General features: G+C 50.3%; 7 protein-coding genes across 7 annotated transcripts; 4 read left to right on the top strand and 3 right to left on the bottom strand.

Annotated features, from left to right (window-relative positions):
- Nucleotides 1-48: 48 nt before the first annotated feature.
- On the bottom strand, nt 49-906 carry Aud_010529 (rhodopsin family protein; the record flags this gene model as incomplete). The annotated part of the gene is made up of 6 exons (XM_043295365.1): nt 49-238; nt 377-429; nt 491-515; nt 573-606; nt 682-735; nt 876-906. The coding sequence occupies 6 exons, from the start codon at nt 904-906 to the stop codon at nt 49-51; spliced, it is 387 nt and encodes a 128-aa protein (XP_043151300.1).
- Nucleotides 907-2,518: 1,612 nt separating this feature from the next.
- mrd1 (RNA-binding ribosome biosynthesis protein MRD1) lies at nt 2,519-5,405 on the top strand (the record flags this gene model as incomplete). Its single annotated transcript, XM_043295366.1, has 4 exons — nt 2,519-2,746; nt 2,863-3,621; nt 3,857-4,129; nt 4,188-5,405. The coding sequence occupies 4 exons, from the start codon at nt 2,519-2,521 to the stop codon at nt 5,403-5,405; spliced, it is 2,478 nt and encodes an 825-aa protein (XP_043151301.1).
- Nucleotides 5,406-6,375: 970 nt separating this feature from the next.
- abaA (transcription factor AbaA) lies at nt 6,376-8,900 on the top strand (the record flags this gene model as incomplete). The annotated part of the gene is made up of 3 exons (XM_043295367.1): nt 6,376-6,817; nt 6,878-7,054; nt 7,126-8,900. 3 exons carry the CDS (start codon nt 6,376-6,378, stop codon nt 8,898-8,900), a joined length of 2,394 nt encoding a protein of 797 aa, XP_043151302.1.
- Nucleotides 8,901-9,868: 968 nt separating this feature from the next.
- Aud_010532 (aldo/keto reductase) lies at nt 9,869-10,953 on the top strand (the record flags this gene model as incomplete). Its single annotated transcript, XM_043295368.1, has 3 exons — nt 9,869-10,013; nt 10,080-10,867; nt 10,927-10,953. The coding sequence occupies 3 exons, from the start codon at nt 9,869-9,871 to the stop codon at nt 10,951-10,953; spliced, it is 960 nt and encodes a 319-aa protein (XP_043151303.1).
- Nucleotides 10,954-11,324: 371 nt separating this feature from the next.
- On the top strand, nt 11,325-12,097 carry Aud_010533 (uncharacterized protein; the record flags this gene model as incomplete). The annotated part of the gene is made up of 2 exons (XM_043295369.1): nt 11,325-11,465; nt 11,525-12,097. The coding sequence occupies 2 exons, from the start codon at nt 11,325-11,327 to the stop codon at nt 12,095-12,097; spliced, it is 714 nt and encodes a 237-aa protein (XP_043151304.1).
- Nucleotides 12,098-12,564: 467 nt separating this feature from the next.
- Nucleotides 12,565-13,963, bottom strand: Aud_010534 (putative protein phosphatase PP1 regulatory subunit Sds22; the record flags this gene model as incomplete). The annotated part of the gene is made up of 6 exons (XM_043295370.1): nt 12,565-13,023; nt 13,072-13,146; nt 13,195-13,491; nt 13,550-13,621; nt 13,681-13,712; nt 13,828-13,963. 6 exons carry the CDS (start codon nt 13,961-13,963, stop codon nt 12,565-12,567), a joined length of 1,071 nt encoding a protein of 356 aa, XP_043151305.1.
- Nucleotides 13,964-15,339: 1,376 nt separating this feature from the next.
- Nucleotides 15,340-17,348, bottom strand: psrA (putative general stress response phosphoprotein phosphatase Psr1/2; the record flags this gene model as incomplete). The annotated part of the gene is made up of 5 exons (XM_043295371.1): nt 15,340-15,552; nt 15,617-15,715; nt 15,771-15,920; nt 15,985-17,156; nt 17,249-17,348. 5 exons carry the CDS (start codon nt 17,346-17,348, stop codon nt 15,340-15,342), a joined length of 1,734 nt encoding a protein of 577 aa, XP_043151306.1.
- Nucleotides 17,349-18,822: the final 1,474 nt, after the last annotated feature.

The raw sequence follows: 18,822 nt of genomic DNA on the forward strand, positions 1-18,822 counted from the left end.
AGGATAGACATCATAAAAAACGACAACAAATCACCGACCCTCAGCTCATCATTTATAGCCGTAGTTCTGCGGCGGTGGTGCCTGGGGTTGTCCCTGCCCCGGTCCCTGGGGTGGGTAGCCCTGCTGCGGATAACCGCCGCCAGCAGCGCCAGCAGCATAGTATGCCTGTGGCGGTGGTGCAGGACCTGGCGGTATGCCTTGCGGAGGTCTCGTATCCGGCGTGATATCAGGTCGATCGCTGTAGATTGTTAGAGAGGGAAAGGGAAATTTGAGCGCCGAGTTTGATGGAAAAGTGGCAGCCTTACCGCAGGTCTTGAGTAAATCGGCACGTGTAGCATATTACTTCCTGTCAAATCTTAGAATCCTGTGGACGTACATCTTGAGGGGAAAGATCACCTTGTACTTGTGTGTCGAGAGAGGGATGCAGGGCTAGAGTCGTGGATATTAGCTCTGGCTTTTACGTGGCGTCTGTAGGCTCGCAAGGTCATACAATGAAGCAAATGGTAAACCACGGCCTGAAGTATACTTCATTAGCAATTCTTCTGTGATGAGATTCTGGTTTCATGACATACCACCGAGTTATACAGTGTCCGTTCCAGTGTTGGCCTACACAAGTTGGAATCAGTACATCCCGTTTCACGCTTCAGGTACCTCTCTCATTTGACCTCAATCAGTACTCACAGTTGTAACAGTATGCTCTGACATTCTCGTACCCTTCGAGCATCGAGGTAAATTCTGTGAATCAGTTTTAGCAGCGTGAGCGAAGGTAGTACGCATATACGTGAGATCGCGGACAAGCATTGCTATATAGCTTGAATACCCGCAATATATTGTGGAGGACATAGCTGTGTTTTGTTGTTGGACGAAGACCTTACCATGTGTTCCGAATGTGATGCAAATCGCCATGATGAAGTTTCCAGGTCACAAAGCCCCCAGAGTTATTGTCTATTGAGTTTTCCAGATTCTAGCATAAGACGATGCCGAAATATAAATCATGAGGCCTCAAACTGAGACTCTTTTAAATGGAAGATGGTCTAGGGGCCAAGGCAGCGGGAATCAGGTGACGTGTGGCGCCGTGGCTTAGCACTTGGCGTTTGTTTTCAGATGAGAGACAGAACATATGTTGACCCGAAGTCTAAATAATCCTCAGAGGCTACATTTCTGCCATCAAACACAGGCACAATACTAATAATTGCCCAAGGCAAGTGTGACAGGATCCTACCAAGGTCCTATTGTCATTTAGGATTGTACGGCCGATTTCTTCTGGGATATACGGTAAACATGATAGTCAAGCCATCAGGCCATGTTTGCACATGTCTTCCAAACAAAATTGTACTTCTATCTCAAAATTTCACAAGAAAACAAACGGTTAAAGTCGCTCAAGGTAAGCAGGCGAAGTCATTCATGCAGCGTGCTGCCGAGGACTGTATCATCAAGACACATTGGACTTGTCCAGCAGCAACCGATGTCAGTTATGTCCAGCAGCAGCGCCCCACCCTTCCGTCTGTGACTGTTCTCGAAGGGTCAACTCCGGGGTTACATTTTTCAGCCGAAAAGAGCTTCGTGAAGTCGACCCTCCATTCAAAAAGTAGGAAGTGAACATAATGTATGAGTCTATTGTGTCTTGAAGAGGAGGATGGCGCAGTGTCCGAGGTAGAAGTAGATGAAGTGCTTCGTCTCTAGAATGACATTAGTTGCTATTCGGAGCGGATGAGACCCCAATGCGTACCATGTGTAACGAAACTGCCAAAGTTTCTTCCTACAACGCAATGCCATGTCGCTCCCTTGCGCGAATCAAACTGCCAAATTGCGAGTCAGCCAATCGACCCATGACATCTCGGACGGATAGAGCGCACTTCTCTCTTGATGTACTGGGCAATGTCCTGATAATGGTAAGTATCCTAAAGAACAACAAGTAGCCCGAGTCGTATGCACACCTTCTCAATGTGATATTTCTCCATCGCCTCAGTGGCTAGAAATATCAGCTGCCGAACTCTCCTGGAAGCTAAGAGAGATCATACCAACTTCAACAGCCTCTTGCTGCATCTCCTCCGTCTATCGAACGAAGTGAGTACCTGCTCCGTGACTGAAATAATTGCTCCCTTACCATATCGACGGACTTGATCTGAGCTGTGGAAGACTTTCTCAGTTGCGCTCGTAATGATTGACAGCACCGCGACACTTACGCTCCAGCTTCTCCTTTTCGGTGGCCATGCTTCTAGTAGAGATAGGGCGACTAAGAGGTGCAGATAGAGACAATAAATATAGATTGAGAAGAAAAATTATCTTAAGGTCCGAAAGATGAAATGTGAATTGAGAGTATATCTTCAGAACATAAACATCGTCATCATTAGATGTCCAAATATTGATGCGACAACCCTCGCGTTGATGGATGTGCACGGGCCATGCCCACAACTTCCTCACCGCCTTAGCACTATAAGGAAGCATCAACCAAAATTTTTTTTCGGGGCTCCCTCTTGATCATCTGCGGATAACTCTACACCCACGAGACACAATCATGGAGAACACAAGAGTGTTCGTGTCTGGCCTTCCGCCGACATTTACAAATGATCAACTGAGGAAGCATTTTTCAAGCCGCTTCCAGATCACAGACGCTCATGTACTTCCCAAGCGCAGGATTGGCTTCGTCGGCTTCAAAAGCCCTGAGGCAGCCCAACAAGCGGCTTCTTACTTCAATAAAACATATGTCAAGATGTCCAAGATCTCAGTAGAGATTGCTAAGCCGGTATGTCATTTCTTGCGAACAATCCTGATTTTGGCCCGATGTTCTGCTTGTCATTTTCGTCTTCGCCCGCTGACTTCCTGCAAAGTTGGTCTTGAGACTGACCAGAACTATTGTAGATTGACTCTGAGCCTGTCAAAAAGGCAGAAAATCACAAGAAACAATCAGCTCCAAATGACCCAGCCGCAGGAGACACACTCAAACGTAAACGGGACGGGGATAGCACCCAGAAGGATTCCCAATTGCAAGAGTATCTTTCCGTAATAGAGCGACCCTCGAAAACTAAGACGTGGGCCAATGGTGAAGACTTTCTCAACACAGTTCAAAACCAAACAGCGACAAGTGACCATCGGGAAGACCAGCCTGATGACACGACTGAACAAGTCGAGGAGCATTCTCACAAGCAGCGGAAGAGAGCGAGAGTGGATGATATACCAAAGGTGGCCCATGGTCGAGAACCAGAACAAATGGTCTTGGACAAGACTGAGGAAGAGCATGAGAGAACAAATGCAGATGATGAGGGTGAAGCTATTTCCCACACGCAAGACGAGCCAGAGCCCGTGTCGGATGCCGATTGGCTTCGTTCGAAGACGAGTCGTCTTCTTGGTCTCCTTGACGAGGACGAGCAGGCTGAGTTCGACTCTACAGCCCAGCAAAAACCCGATCCGTCGCCGCAGCCAGCGACTGTCTCGAAAGCCGACGTTCAACACTCCTATGATGGCAACACTGTTGTCGAGTCATCGACGGAGGAAGAAGAGGTTGACATAAATATTGAAAATATACGTCTCTCCTCGCGGTTATTTGTTCGAAATCTACCCTACGATGCCAGTGAATCAGATCTGGAGCCCGTATTTTCCAAGTTTGGCAAAGTTGAAGAGGTTCGTATTATCCCTTTCGTTTCTCACTGCCCTCCACCGCCCTCTCCGTTTAGAGAGTTGCTCGAATGATGATCTTCCTGATAGGGACATCTGATGCAAAAGCACATGATGCGAACAGGTCAAGAGATTTTAGTAGATGCTTCTTGGATATCTGAAGAGCAACCTCGACTAAACACATTATACTTCTTTGACACACAAAAGAGCACCCGTAACGAACTCTCGCTAATGGTTGCAGATTCACGTTGCCTTTGACACTCGGTCTACCACCAGCAAGGGATTCGCCTACGTTCAGTACATCGAGCCTGATGCGGCCGTCCAGGCCTATAAAGAGTTGGATGGAAAGCACTTTCAAGGCCGCTTAATGCACATCTTGCCGGCTGCTGCGAAGAAGACTTACAAAATCGACGAACTTGAACTGTCGAAACTGCCCCTCAAGAAACAAAAGCAGATCAAGCGAAAGCTGGAGGCTTCTTCGTCCACATTCAGCTGGAATTCATTATACATGAATGTGAGTTTAGATTGGAGTAGTCGCTATATCTATGAGCCGGCTAACACAATTTTTATAGACTGATGCAGTCATGTCCTCCGTGGCCGAGCGACTTGGTGTCTCCAAAGCTGACCTTCTAGATCCCACCTCGGCAGATGCCGCCGTGAAGCAAGCGCATGCTGAGACGCATGTCATTCAGGAAACCAAAGCCTACTTCACAGCGAACGGTGTCAATCTCGACGCCTTCAAGCAGCGGGAGCGAGGCAATACTGCCATTTTAGTAAAAAACTTCTCGTATGGCGTCAAGGTTGACGATTTGAGAAAGTTATTTGAGCCATATGGCCAGATCACAAGACTACTAATGCCCCCAAGTGGTACAATAGCGATTGTTGAATTCGCTAGACCAGACGAAGCGCAGAAAGCTTTTAAAGGCCTTGCATACCGAAAAGTGGGAGACTCTATCCTCTTTTTAGAAAAGGCCCCTGCGAATCTCTTCGATGCGACAAGTGCGTCGCAGACTTCTGTGCCCGAGACCAAGGCTGTGTCGCAAGGTTTCTCGACAGCCGACACTTTCGCAGCTGACGATGCAGACGGACCTGTGGTCACATCGACCCTCTTCGTAAAGAATCTTAACTTCTCTACGACTAATGAAAAGTTCACGGAGCTGTTCAAGCCATTGGACGGCTTCGTTTCGGCCAGGATCAAAACCAAGCCTGATCCTAAACGACCTGGGCAGACACTTAGCATGGGCTTTGGCTTTGTCGACTTCAAGACGAAAGCTCAGGCGCAGGCTGCTCTTGCTGCAATGAATGGCTACAAGCTCGATCAACATGAGTTGGTAGTAAGGGCATCTAACAAGGCCATGGATGCCGCCGAGGAGAGAAGACGCGAGGATACAGCAAAGAAAATTGCGGCGCGTCGCACGAAAATCATCATCAAGAACTTACCATTCCAAGCAACCAAGAAAGATGTCAGATCGCTCTTTGGAGCCTATGGGCAGCTACGCTCTGTGCGGGTTCCTCAGAAATTTGACCGGTCTGCTCGTGGTTTCGGTTTTGCCGATTTCGTAAGCGCTCGCGAAGCGGAAAATGCCATGGACGCGCTCAAGAATACGCATCTCCTGGGTAGAAGATTGGTATTGGAATTCGCAAACGCGGAGGCCATCGATCCAGAACAAGAGATCGAGCAAATCGAGAAGAAAGTAGGGGAGCAGCTGGACAGGGTCAAACTGCAAAAGCTCACAGGAACCGGGCGCAAAAAGTTCACTGTAGGGGCACAGGAGGACGAGGAGACCTAAAAGCCCTTCTCCCTGTGTATAGGGACCATTACTGCAACGACGACTACTTTTTGATATATCATCCCTTGCTTGAGCGGAAGTCGAGGCACGGAAGCAAGCAGGCCCGGCCGACACGTTCCTGTAGCCGTCAGTACGTACATACGCGTTCTGCAGAGCGCATCAAGCAACTCGTGCATCTTAGTTGAGCCTATTTCAATCCCACTTACTTGGAGATCGCGAGTCACGTCCACCCTGGATATTTCCGTCTTGTATATACGCTTAGCTTCTATCCTGGGAATACCTGTACGGCGGAATTGGAGAAGAGCTGTCTGCCCTGCGTTCTGACCTACATTCCTCATGTCCTTTTAGTAAAGAGCTTCGACATTCCTCAGTTATGTTGTCCAACGTCTTGCATTCTTGAGTCTTTGCCACCTCTCAACTGGACCTGGCTCATTCGTACCTGCTTGAACAGCGATCGCCGGTTTTGAATGTGCGCAGCATCAAAATCCCCGAGCAGGTGCTCACTGGATCGTGCCCTCTGTGAGCGCCCCTTGCATCCCCTTATTTTTCCCCTCCAACTCATGCTTCTTCCTCACTCCTGATTTGTTGCAGCAAGGCGGCCGCTGCCCTATTCTCCTCGTCACCTTGTTTGGACGCGTGAAGCACAGGGCAAAAGGCCGCCTTGAACGACCGAGGGTGCGCTCGAAGGGCTACTACCAAACAAGCAGCACGGTCGAGCAATGTAGATACTAGGGCTTTGATAACCCTCCCGGCGTCAAGGGAAGATGCTTCCCTATAAACATCTTGTTGTTCGCACCCACATTCTCTTTCCCAGGTTCTTACATTCTCTTCCCATCATCTGCGTTCTTGATCGCTCTTGGTGACTGCTGCGTTCTTAGCCAGGCAGTAAGCATTTCGCGGGCCTCATCACACCCTTCTCTTTGGAATCTGTCATTCTTTCCCAAGAGCCCTTTGTTGGTGTCCACCCCCGATGGCTACTGACTGGCAGCCCGAGTGTATTGCGCCTCAGCATCAGTCAAGTCTGGAGAACATCGGACATCATACGGATCGAGCTCTCCAGAACACCTCGGGCAATGTACAGTCGTACTCAGACGCTATCCTTCACGGTGGTGTGACTGGTCGTGATGACCATCTACAGCATCTAGCGTATAAATATTCCCATGCACCTGTGCACCCTCATCCCATGCCCACGGCTACCAGTCTGCATCCTCACCACATCCTAAACGCTCGAGTCCAAGCGAAAAAGCTTCGACGTGTCCAATCACTCGGTCCGAACCATTCTGGCGCTCGTAGGGGAAGAAGCTACCTCAAATCTCAAAAGTATTTGGAGTATCGGGCACGACCACGGCGGGACACTGGCAAGGATGGGGAACCGGTCTGGTCTGATGAGCTCGAGGACGCTTTCCAGCAAGGTAACTGACAGTCTGCTATTGACATCGATTTTTGGTACTGTATGTGGTAACACTGTTTAGCGCTGGAGGCAAACCCGCCGATGGGTAGAAGGAAGTGGTCTGAACGAGGAAAGTCGTATGGCCGAAACGAACTCATTGCAGAGTATATCTACAAGATGACCGGCAAGAAGAGGACAAGAAAGCAAGTTTCAAGTCACTTGCAGGTTCTCGACTCCTTTCTCAAGGGTGATCCCGATTGTAAGGCCACTTGCTCCAAGTGAATCCTCATTCTACCATTCGACGACTTACATTAACATGAGAATATTCAGGGGAGAGACTCGTTCGAGAGCAACCGGCGGACCGTTCAAGCAATCAACATCAGTCAGTTGGTCCCAAATGGAGAACTTCGCTGGACCATCCTCTGCCCAGTCACTATGGTGGGCACATGCACGCGGCTTACCATGATCATCTGAGGCCAGTGCAGCCTTACGTTGGGGAGCTTCCTCCGCCCCATTTCACACTGGGCTCGAACTTGCATGAACGGAGTACCGATGCGATCCATGGCTTCAATTTTGACATGTGGGTGAGTGCGCCTCAGCAGGCGAGTCAGGCCGACAAAGCCTTCCATGTGTACACATGCCTACAAGGAGACCAATACCACCCTGTCGCTCCCCCTACGCCCCTGGAGAATGTCAGGGACTGGCGAACTACTTTCCCTCATCTGAACTCCGTGATGGAGGAGCTGGACGGCCCCTTGGACTGCGAGATCATTCTGCTCGAAGCAAGCCTGAAGCTCATGAATGATTTCCCCCCGCCAGGTTCCAAGCTGGGCATTCAGTTGGATATAGACTTTGCACCTCCTGGCATGACTGATGCCACGATACTCAGTCAGATGGACAATTGGACATGTAGCACATACATCTATGAAGGCCATCGGTCGTCGAAGGCCGATCACAAGCTTGCCAGACCGGTGTCCACCAAAGTGAAACCCCCATTTGAGTCGTCGTGGTGGGCGAAGCTATTCACAGAACTCACGCAGGACAAGCAAATGGCCGAAAAATCAGGACGGCACCAGAATGCGGATGAGAATATCAGAAAGTTCTTCCTCTCTCTGTCCGCGGTCCAAGAAATTCGAGCGATCCCTCAAAACTCGCGGCGAGTCTCTCATCAGGGCTCTGGGCATCTCAGCGACGGCAGCAAGAGGATGGCAATCTTACTATGGAAGTTCCGGCAGACTCGACCTGACGAGGAGGTTGGGTTGACAACCTGGAGGAAGCTGATTCCTCCACCCGACCGAACGATAATGAATAGTCCCAAGCCGGCCACGGGGGTTGACCTGCCCCCGTTGTCTCTCGATTCGATTTTACTAAAACCACAGCCCCCGAACATGTATCACGCGCATCAAGCTCACGACATGTTGCACCACACCGGAAGTTCTCAACCGCATTGGCCTTTGTACCCGCCACCGCATGAGAACATGTCCAATATGTATCATCCGACAGGCTCCTTTGACTTCTTGAACTCAGTCACCAAACCCGAAGATGGACTACAGGATAGAACTGCTGTAACTTCCATCCTGGATTCCTTCTCAGGCATGCCGCCGCAGGAGAACAGTCAGCCATCAAGTCTCAATGTCTCCAGCGGCGGACCTGTGATGCTCAATGTCCATGACATGTCCCTGTCGCACCATAATCTTGCTGGGTACACCTTGAGCCATGACAACCACTACGTGCCCTCTCAGGAGCACGGAGTTAGCGTCCACGACAGTAGCAATGTTTTGAACAATATCTTTGGTTCTGGGTCGCAGTCAATGGACGAAATCGGACATAGCCAGAGCGCATGGGGCCCTCCGATTCCTTCGACGAGCATTCCAAGCGACGTTGGCTCCAACAACTACACGCACCTTCCGTACCATCACCACGACCATCAGACGCCGGCATCCCGCGAGTCGCACCCAAACGGTTTCGAGGGCTTGATGGGACCGGATGACCTGATGGACAAGATCGTGGGCAGCATGCCTGACGATCCTGGCATGAATGGGGCAGGACCCGATCATGCCAGTGCCGCCTATACAGATACCAATGCAGCTGAGGCGGTCCACTGAAGGACTATATCCATTGGAAACTCTTTCTATTCTTAATGGTAATTGTATTGCCAAAAATGTGTTCAGATACCATTTTCGTTTCTTCCCTCTTTCATCTCTTCCTCTACTTCGGTGTCTTTTATATTGAGATCTTAGCGCAGCATTGCTGTTGCGCTTGGGTCGTTTCCTCCAGGGGTTGGTGTTCACTTTCCGGAGTACTTAATATGTTTTCTCATTCTCTCTCTTATTATTCTCAAAGTCCTTCGATGTATCATAATCTTTCTAGTAATATTAATGGCACCGTGTCCTTCTGCTTCCGCGCCTGATATCGGTCCTTTCAGTGTGTCGATGGATATAGTGGGGAAGTCCTTCGATATCGGCCGTCACTTTTTGCCGGAATTCTACAGGTGGATTTTCTGGACTCAACTCAACGAACCGCTGATAGATTATGGATAGTTCATAGCGAAGATTTCGGAACTATCTACTCCGTTAGGCAATTTCGCTCCGACGGGATCGCTCCGTCGGGATCCGTGGTAACTTGGTCCCTCTCTCTAACTGCTGGAGATATCTTTTTTTCGTCGGTGGAATTCAGCCGGCGGCAGAAACACGTCATTTAGCCGGTGTTAACCATCCCACTTACCAACGCACTTTAGCCTCAACGTCCGGCTTAGTCGACGGCTCATTGGCTTTCCCAGCGCAATATACCCCTGCCGAGTTTTATCCCAGATGGGGTTGGTATGGAGCAGCCAGTAGCCCAGGCCAGATAAATTTGGGGATGATTTTTGACCATGATGCGCGCGTGCCTTTTATCTGCTGCCCCTCCCCCTCCTACTACTTGAGAAGAATAATATCCGCCAGCTACCGCTCTTCTTTCCTGTAAGTCCTGCGTCTTCCTGCAATCGATTGCCTGTAAGAGCTTCTTTTACGAGTTTTCTTATCCGTCTCAACGTCAAATTAGATTCGATTCTGTTGGAATCAAGATATTCACAATGACTACCCCATCCGTCAAGCTCAACAGCGGTTATGAGATGCCCCTCGTGGGCTTCGGCCTCTGGAAGGTCAACAATGAGACTTGCGCCGACCAGATCTACCATGCCATCAAGGCTGGCTACCGTCTCTTCGACGGCGCCTGCGGTGAGTAAACCTCATGTTCTCGATCTCCACCGAAAAGACAGACCGACAGATTCCTGACCGTCGCAGATTACGGCAACGAGGTCGAGGCTGGCAAGGGTGTTGCCCGTGCCATTCAGGAAGGCATTGTGAAGCGTGAAGAGCTCTTCATTGTGTCCAAGCTCTGGAACAGCTTCCACGACGGTGAGCGCGTCGCGCCCATCTGCCGCAAGCAGCTGGCCGACTGGGGCATTGACTACTTCGACTTGTACATTGTCCACTTCCCCATTGCCCTCAAGTATGTCGATCCTGCCGTCCGGTACCCTCCCGGGTGGCTGTCCGAGAACGACAAGCTGGAGTTCAGCAATGCCTCCATTCAGGAGACCTGGACCGCTATGGAGTCGCTGGTCGACGAGAAGCTCGCCCGCAGCATCGGTGTCAGCAACTTCAGCGCTCAGTTGCTGATGGATCTGCTGCGCTACGCTCGTATCCGCCCTGCCACCCTCCAGATCGAACACCACCCTTACCTCACCCAGGAGCGCCTTGTCACCTATGCCCAGAAGGAGGGCATTGCCGTGACTGCGTACTCCTCGTTCGGTCCCCTGAGCTTCGTCGAGCTGGACCTGAAGCATGCTCATGACACTCCCAAGCTGTTCGACCACGACCTTATCAAGGGTATCTCTCAGAAGCACGGCAAGACTCCCGCTCAGGTCCTGCTGCGCTGGGCTACGCAACGCAACATTGCCGTCATCCCCAAGAGCAACGACCCCACCCGTCTGGCTCAGAACCTCGAAGTCACCGGCTGGGATCTGGATGCCAGCGAGATTGAGGCCATCAGCTCCCTGAACCGGGACCTCAGATTCAACGACCCTCTTGCTGTAAGTTCAACCTACCCGTCTTTATGCCATTTCAAATCACTAACTCGTTTCTCTTTTAGTACGGCTTCTACGCTCCCATCTTCTAAACGCACGGATAGATTCCGGTGGTCCGGGTGGTACCGCAGAACTGTAGGCGGGAAACAACTGCTTGGTCTGTTGGTGGATGATGATTGATGTCTTATGCTTAAAGTAAAATACCATATTTTTTTTCCCCAGTATATAGTTATGACCTCAATGCATGCATTCATGAATAGACCGCATGAAACTCATACAAAATATCCCAGTAGCATCATATTCTAGCCAGATGAATAGTGAAAGGCTGCAGGTTTGATACTCGGTAGGTAGATCGGCTATCGGAGCGACAACACGCCGAGACAGCATCATCGGCCTCACCATCAATCACCACTTCTATCCGCGACAAATCAATGCATACAGCAGAATCAACTTCCCAAACACAATGCCCTCTCCTGCCGGGCGCCTCGCCTCGCAGTCAATCCACATCGTCGCAAACCCTAACCCCATTTCCCTCGCCGAAAGCAAACTCATCCTCAGCGCTCTACAAAAGTTCGGCGAAGTCGTCACATTCCGAAACCTAAAGGTACGTCGCCTTCTCCCCCTCCAACTCGCTCCTCAATTCTGACAAAGGAATAAAATAAGTACGACACGACCAACACCTCGAAAGCACCCACACGCCCCATCCTCGCCATCTTCGACTCCCCCGACGCCGCAAAACAAGCCCTCTCCTCCTCCCCGCTAACCATCCGCCTCCCCAACACCGACCCTGCCCATACCCATAACCACGACGCTCAGTTCGAGTCACCGCCACCATCAAGAGCCCAAAAAGCATATGCAAGAGCCAAACCAGAGTTCCTGAGATGCGAGATCCTCCCGTCCCGGCATAACCACGAGTCTGCGCTCCAGCGAAACCCCTTCCACGGGACCTTCCGCGTCTACGACTCGACGTACCAGTACCGGGACCTCATGAAGACGGGGATCCCGCTGAAGGAACTGGCGGACGAGACGATGAGTCGGAAGCGGCATGAGCCGTTCCGCGTGAAGAGGCAGATGATGAAGGAGAATAAGCGGTTGGGCGCCACGTCGTTGATGAGGTTGTATCGGGAGGGTCTTGGGGAGAGTATCCTAGAGGACGGGAAGGAGGGGCACGTGCAGGAGGAAGCTGGGAGGGAAGATCGAGAGGAGGCCGGAGTGGATAGGTTGGGGGAGAGATGAGTGGACGAGTGTGCAATCAGAGCTTCGTAACGATTTTCGGTCTCGACATGGCCAAAGAAGCATGCAGAGACTTCACCGCGTCACCGTGGATGTGGATGCTTTTGCGCCAACTCCAGGCTGTTGGAAAACAAAGCGAGATCGGTTGGCAGTCACTGAGATGACCGGGACGTGTATACACCGCGGTCAAGGCCAGATATTGCTCGCGGAGGACATACAGTACGTCCACACGAGGCCATACGCAACTACCTCGTGAGCCGATTCCTGCAACACTTACGAATACGGTTGGCAGAGTCAACCATACGGCATTGACCATGAATGTCATACTCTATTTCTACACAGAGAAGCCTCCTATAGCTGTATAGTCTAGACGAGAGGGAATTTGGGCGATCCAGCCCACAAATGCATTGTTATCATAATCATTATCAATGTATACCTTGCCATACAACATCACCCGACCCGAACAAAGGCTAGAAATCATTAGCAACCCATCCTAGGGCCCGAACAGCCACGGAAGTTAACTTACTCGCATCAATCTGCATAATTTGCGGCAGCGCCAACCGCACCTTGTTTCGATACACCGCCGGCCCTTTGGTCTGCAATGGGTTCCCTTCAAAATATACCGTCTGCAGCTTCTCTTTATCCTTCAACTCGCGCTCCACCTCCTCAAAGCTCGAGAGTTCGTTGTTGGACGCCCACAGCTCCTCCAGATTCTTCAGATGGGAGATGTGTTCCAGCTTCGAAACTTGGTTATTGGAGAAATCCAGGACGCGCAACGAGGTATTGGACTCGAGTCCGCTGAGGTCGGTGATGGCGTTGTGGGATAGGTAGAGTTCTTCGAGGTTCTTGAGCGAGGAGAGACCAGTAATGCTGGTGAGCCGATTCGACTGGATGGAGATGATGCGGAGGTTCGACAGCGCGTCGAGGTTCTGGGTTGAGTTAGCCTGGTCGGGAATATGGCAAACTAAGAGACAAACCTTCATTTCTGTAATCTTGTTCTTCCCAAGCCAGAGCTCCTCCAACGAGGTCAGAGTGTCAAGATTCTCGATTTCCTGCTGCATTCAGCCCAGTCCTCCTTCGTGTCATTAGAATTCACGCACCCTAATCCTGTTCGCCCCCAGCTCTAGATTCCGCAACTTCGTCAAGCCCTCCAACCCCTCAATCTTGGATATCCTGTTCTGAACAAAGTATAGATCCGTCAGATTCACCAAATGCGAGATATTCTTGATGTGCTTGATCTTGTTGAAGCTCAGATCTAGACTCGTCAAGTCCCGGAACTCATCGAGACCCTTGACGTGCGAAATAAGGTTATCGTAGAGGTCGAGTTCGAGCAGCGTGGGCGCGATTTCGGAGGGGAAGTCGATGCGAGTAATCTGGTTCTGTCGGAGGCATATTCTCTACATGAATCATACCGTTAGCCTTGGAAGCCGCATGGGCTGCTGCGGGCCAACATACCTGGAGATTTGGGAATCGTTCTAGTCGCAAAGCTGGGATCGAAGTGATGCGAAAATGTACGAGGTCGATTTCCTAGGATGCCATGAGCCCCGAGTCCCCAAACTAGGACCCTGTTGTAGGCGAAAACATACTTGCGTCTCTCGATCCTCATCCTCAAGCAGATCTGCCAACAATTAGCCATTCGAGTTTCCCCCGAAACGCGCCGACAGTCAAATATCAGTCTGGAACACAACTGCAGCCAATGCCCCGGTACGTCTCAGACAGGGAAATTGACCTACCCTCATCAGCCTCAATCTCCTCAACTGGTGGCGCATCAGAATCTGAGTAATTTGGATCCTCCAGGGCCTCTGGATTCGTGATCGTAGCCTTAGGCTCGACTCTCAGCTTTCCATCCCAGCCTTTACTGTCTTTCATCGTTGCAAAGTGTTTGTGAGCTCAGACGGAGAGATTTTTTTTGGTCGTTGGCTCCGAGGAACGTGTAACGGAGTGCGGGGGAGCTCTTCTGCGTAAAGAGGGGCAGAACCGGGCAGGTGAACACGTTTATAGAGGGTCTAGAAGAAACTCGCAGAGCGCAGTTATTTGGGCATTGAGATGGCTGAAGTCACATGAAAAAGCAAGTAGCTCTTTATCCTGAACGTGAAAGTCTTTGGTACTATGGTGGTGGCGTGCAGGTGATGATGATGATTATTCTTCGCTAGTCATTACTGGGCCATATTTCCCCGTCCGCCTTCTGTCAGAAGAGCAAGGGACAATCCGCCAGCATCATGTCCATGTTATTAGAAGAATTATGATGCAATCAATTAACTGAAAATGAGGTTCGCAATTACTTTGCCTATGTCTTCTTTACGGTATTGTCATCGGACATGGTTCAAGCTGTATTCGGGGAAGAGCTTTTATATACAGCACATGCGCCGGAGCCAAGGTACATATACATTAAAAGGTCACAATTCTGCGCCAAGTGTGGAATCAACGGTACGCTTTGCGAAATACCAGGGACAGTGACCTGCACACTGGGACCTTTATGGAGATGCCGCTCCTTAGGCAGAGTTCCAAGGAACGAATCAGGGCTGAAGAATGACAAGAGGACGCTGGCGTTGAAGGGGTAATCACAAAACAACAAAGAAAGGTATCGACGGACTGGACAGCGGCGTGCGCTCTGGAGGGACGTTGATGCTGGGAATGAAGCGCGGGGATTTGAAGCAGAAAGAATGTTGATGACAGAGGAGCGTGTATATGAGACCTAGTCTTCGGCTACAAGCCGAGATAGACGCCTGCTTGATGCAAGAGAGTCTCACACAGCAACAGATCAATGAAAAGAACAAGGGAGAAGGGGAACGAAACTGGGGGGGAGGGGATATGGTATGTGCTCGCTTGGAGTGCAGAAGAAACGGAGACGGGATCGGAGAGGATGCTGGAACAAAGAAATAGGATGGGTGATGAATAGGTAAGACTCAGTCTAGAAAAATCACAGACAGGCGAAACCAAAATGCTGGTCCCACACATCTATATGGGCCACAGGAAGGGAGAATAGAAAAAGGGGTAGGGCAAAACGTCAGAAGAAGTGATTATGCTAGATTCAAACATAAGCTGTGACCCTCGCAGGTTCTGGTAAAAGATGCTTGCACTTTTCTCCTCCTGATTTGGTAGTGCTTGAATGACGAAAGACGCGCCTCCGTATGTCTCGAACAATTGAAATCGGTTCCGGGGGAGCCGTTCTTTTTGCAATCACGTAAAAGATCGAGACTGTAGCTCGATGGGGAAAATGCCGGGAAGAGATAAAGTTACACAGATTACATCGCAACGTCGAGGACCAGGCTAACGTCTTTTACCTGTGCGCCAGCAAGGTCTTCGAGGACAGGAATCAAGTCGAGAAGCTCGTTATCGTGGGCGTCAGAGAACCAGCTGCTGATGGGTATCGCGTGTTGAGGGTGAAAAATGTATGAAGTTGGAGAATTGTCGATGATAATCGTCTCTCGAAGATCACGGCCAACCTGTGAGAGGTCCTAGAGTAGAGATATCAATGGCTGGCTCTCATCATGATCTTCGCTGCAAAAGGAGGCTACTGACCTTGACATAATTACCTTGATGGTTGTAGCAACTGTCTCTAAAGAGCCTGTGGTGAACAACATTATGGATGTCAAGTTGATCCAGTAGAGGATCGCCGTACTTTCGTCCAAATCAGAAACCATCCATGGAATGGTATTGGGATAGGAAAACTCACCTTAGAAACAGAGGCAGTAAAGACAACCACCTCGTACAATTCCCCAACACGCTTCATGAACTGGTCGACTCCAGGTCGTTTGATCACATAGATGTTGTGGTACTGGCCTTCGATCTCCACAGGGATTGTGAAATCGGCACGCTCGAGAACCTGCGGTGGTGTGTCAGAAACGTGCAGCTCGCTACATGAAAGGGCTTAGAGGCTGGCGAATTACCTTGAAGCTACTGTGGACCAGCGTCTCATCCAAGTCAAGGACCAGACATTTCCGGTTCCGCAAATGCGGCAAGGGAGGGGGTAGAAGCCATTGCTGGGGTCTTTCGAGAGTCGCGATCTGTATTTGTTTTCCCACAGGAACTTGCGGAGGGGGAGGGAGAGGAATTTCGGCTGGCAGACTAGTTTCCTCTTCGTGCGATGACTTTACGTCGTTGTATTCGACCGCAGACGAAGTTGGTTGCGCTTCGATAGAGCCTGAGCTGTCCTCAACGTGCAGTGGCAGTGATACCGCAGGCTCTTCCGGTTTGATCGCGAGATCGTTGGGTTCCTCTGTCTCAGTTGCCACTATGACTGGGATTTGAGCATTATGAGGGGCGTCAGAGCGAGTAGTATCAACTTGGCCATTATGGGAGGATGGTTCATGGCTGGATTCGAATTTATCAGAAGCTGACAGGTTGCCACCTAGCTGAGCGGCTTCCTCGGAGGTACTGGCAGTTTTATCCTCCTCCTTGGAAGGTTGATTTGAAGTTACAGTCAAGTTTGGCTTCTCCTCTCCAAAGAGTTTTGCTTCTTCAGATTCCGTCCGACTCGAATGATTGACATTGAGATCCGCTTTCTCCGGTGTAGGCTGGGTTGCAGGGACCGAAGGTCGCCGGGCAGTCTTCTTCGGCGGAATGGCAGAGTCATCCGGATCGACACCAGATGACGAGCAGCAACTTAGAAAGGCGAACAGCCTGAGCGTAACCTTGGGCTTGGTTTCTGGTTTGGGATTGTCCCGCGCCTCAGAATTAGTCGCTGTCTTTTGCTCATCGGTACCTGTTGGCCCCTGAGATGGCCGCCAAGATCTCTTGCTACTCCCTCTACTTCTGTCCCTCCGCCCCTTTAAGATGCTCCTTCTCGAACCTCGAAGCGTGTTTTCCGAATCATCATGCGCGGCATCCTGTCTATTGTCTAACGTTGATTGACCATCCGCCTTCGATGATGAACGCGATTGACTTGGGACCAGCAAATGTTGCTGCTTGGACGGATCGCTCGTATTTGTCGGGGGATTGGGGCTCCCGATGGCCTGAGTTGATGGGATGGGCGCAGAAGCAGGGTCAGTAGGCTCTAACGGTTTCGACAGAGGAGAGGCATCTGAGTCTTTGGCATTGTCCTGAAGCGACGATCCAGGACCTGGTCGGAACAACGTTAGCAACTCTGTAATCGGTCCGCGACGATCCGCAGTGATGGAATATGACAGCAGCGACAAGCAGATTTGGTCTTACCTGAGTCGGTGTTGTCCGCGTTGACAGGCATCGGCACTTCTCCTGTGGGCTTACTGGATGTGTTGGGCGGAGAATCTCGCTCGGAGCTCCCTCCAAGCATCTGGAGGCTAGCAGAGCGAGATTCACGGGGTCAAGAATAACAAAATTCAAGAGGCGTAGGAGATATAACGGCGATGTGTTATGTCGAAACACACACTTGATGACCACCAGGGTTCCGCCGAGAGGGGGCAACGCGGCTCGAGAGATGTAAAGTCACAGCCTCCTGGATCGAGCAGTCGGAGAGGTAAAGTGCTTAGCTTCCAGGTCGGGACTACCGCCTTAAATGAGGCTAGTGTGCAGCACTACTAAGAAAGGTCGTGGCAGGAAGAGTTGCGAGTCGCCAAACCACTCGATCCACCCTGTGGAATCACAGCAAAACACACAGCTGGCGAGGAAGAAGAGAGAAATGCGTTTCCAGCTTCAATCTGGGATGGTATGATAGGACGGAGGCTGATGGATGATGGATGAAATTCAACCTCATGAATGGGCCGGGGAAGTCACGTGGCAACACCAAACCAGGGTCGTGTTAGGGGGAAGAAGCGATACAGGACCGCAAATAAAGAGGTACCACTTGACCTCGCGGCTGTAGGTTGGCTGACTTCGGAAATTTGCTTAAAGTGGCTAAGATAGGCTGTCCATTTGCTCAGGCAGGCCAGGAAGAAAACAAGGTCATTTATTCGGACAGAAAGTTATCGGATCTGCAGCAATGGGATTTCCTCTGAGTAGGTGGGTTCGTGCGGTTAATAGCTAAATTGTGACCTTAATGGACCTGTTACTCAATAGTATGTTACAATGGCACGAAACAAAAGATGTTAACTGGTAAGATCAGCCAAAACGAGGCCCATAATGGGAATGTTCGGGGGGATGGCTGTATTTTAGCTCCTTGACTGGCTAGCCAACCTCTCTGTCCGGGGGGTGGGAAAGGGGAGAGACTGAGAGGAGAACGTGCGAGGAGAAGCCCAAGAGAGGGGAAAAATTGGGAAGAGGTGCCGTGCGCCTAGTCTGCGATGGGGAGGAACAGAAAATACAAGCTACATTGGTCTGGACTCTGGATCTTTGAGAGGATGCACTGATGCACTGATGCAGGGCTGCAGATTACTACCTTACTAGTATATCGCCCACTATATAATCTGAGCCAATCATATTTGTATCAGATCAAGTGGGAAGATGAATCAACTTTCCAGTAAATCCGTAATTGTTTTACGCACTAATATTTCATACAAACCAACTAGGTAGAGTTGGGTTGCAGTTCTCGCGCAGCTCAATGGGGGATATGTCTAAAGGTATAGTAATAAATCGGGTAGGACACAAAAAGTTGCCATGCATCATTGCTTGTTTGCCATTGTTTATAGGTTTATATCGAGTCCGTCTTTTTCGGTCTCCCCCATTGTTCTCTATTTTGCCGTGAAAGTCTTAATAATAGGTGCCCTGGTATACTTAGCAGGCTGATTCTCTAGGTAGTATTGGTGAATTTACTCGGTCAATATCCCAATTTAATGTATAGGAACAATCATGTAGCTTCTCAAATGTCAATA

Source organism: Aspergillus udagawae, assembly GCF_001078395.1.
Source record: "Aspergillus udagawae IFM 46973 DNA, scaffold_9, whole genome shotgun sequence".
In the NCBI taxonomy this organism is placed as follows: domain Eukaryota; kingdom Fungi; phylum Ascomycota; class Eurotiomycetes; order Eurotiales; family Aspergillaceae; genus Aspergillus; species Aspergillus udagawae.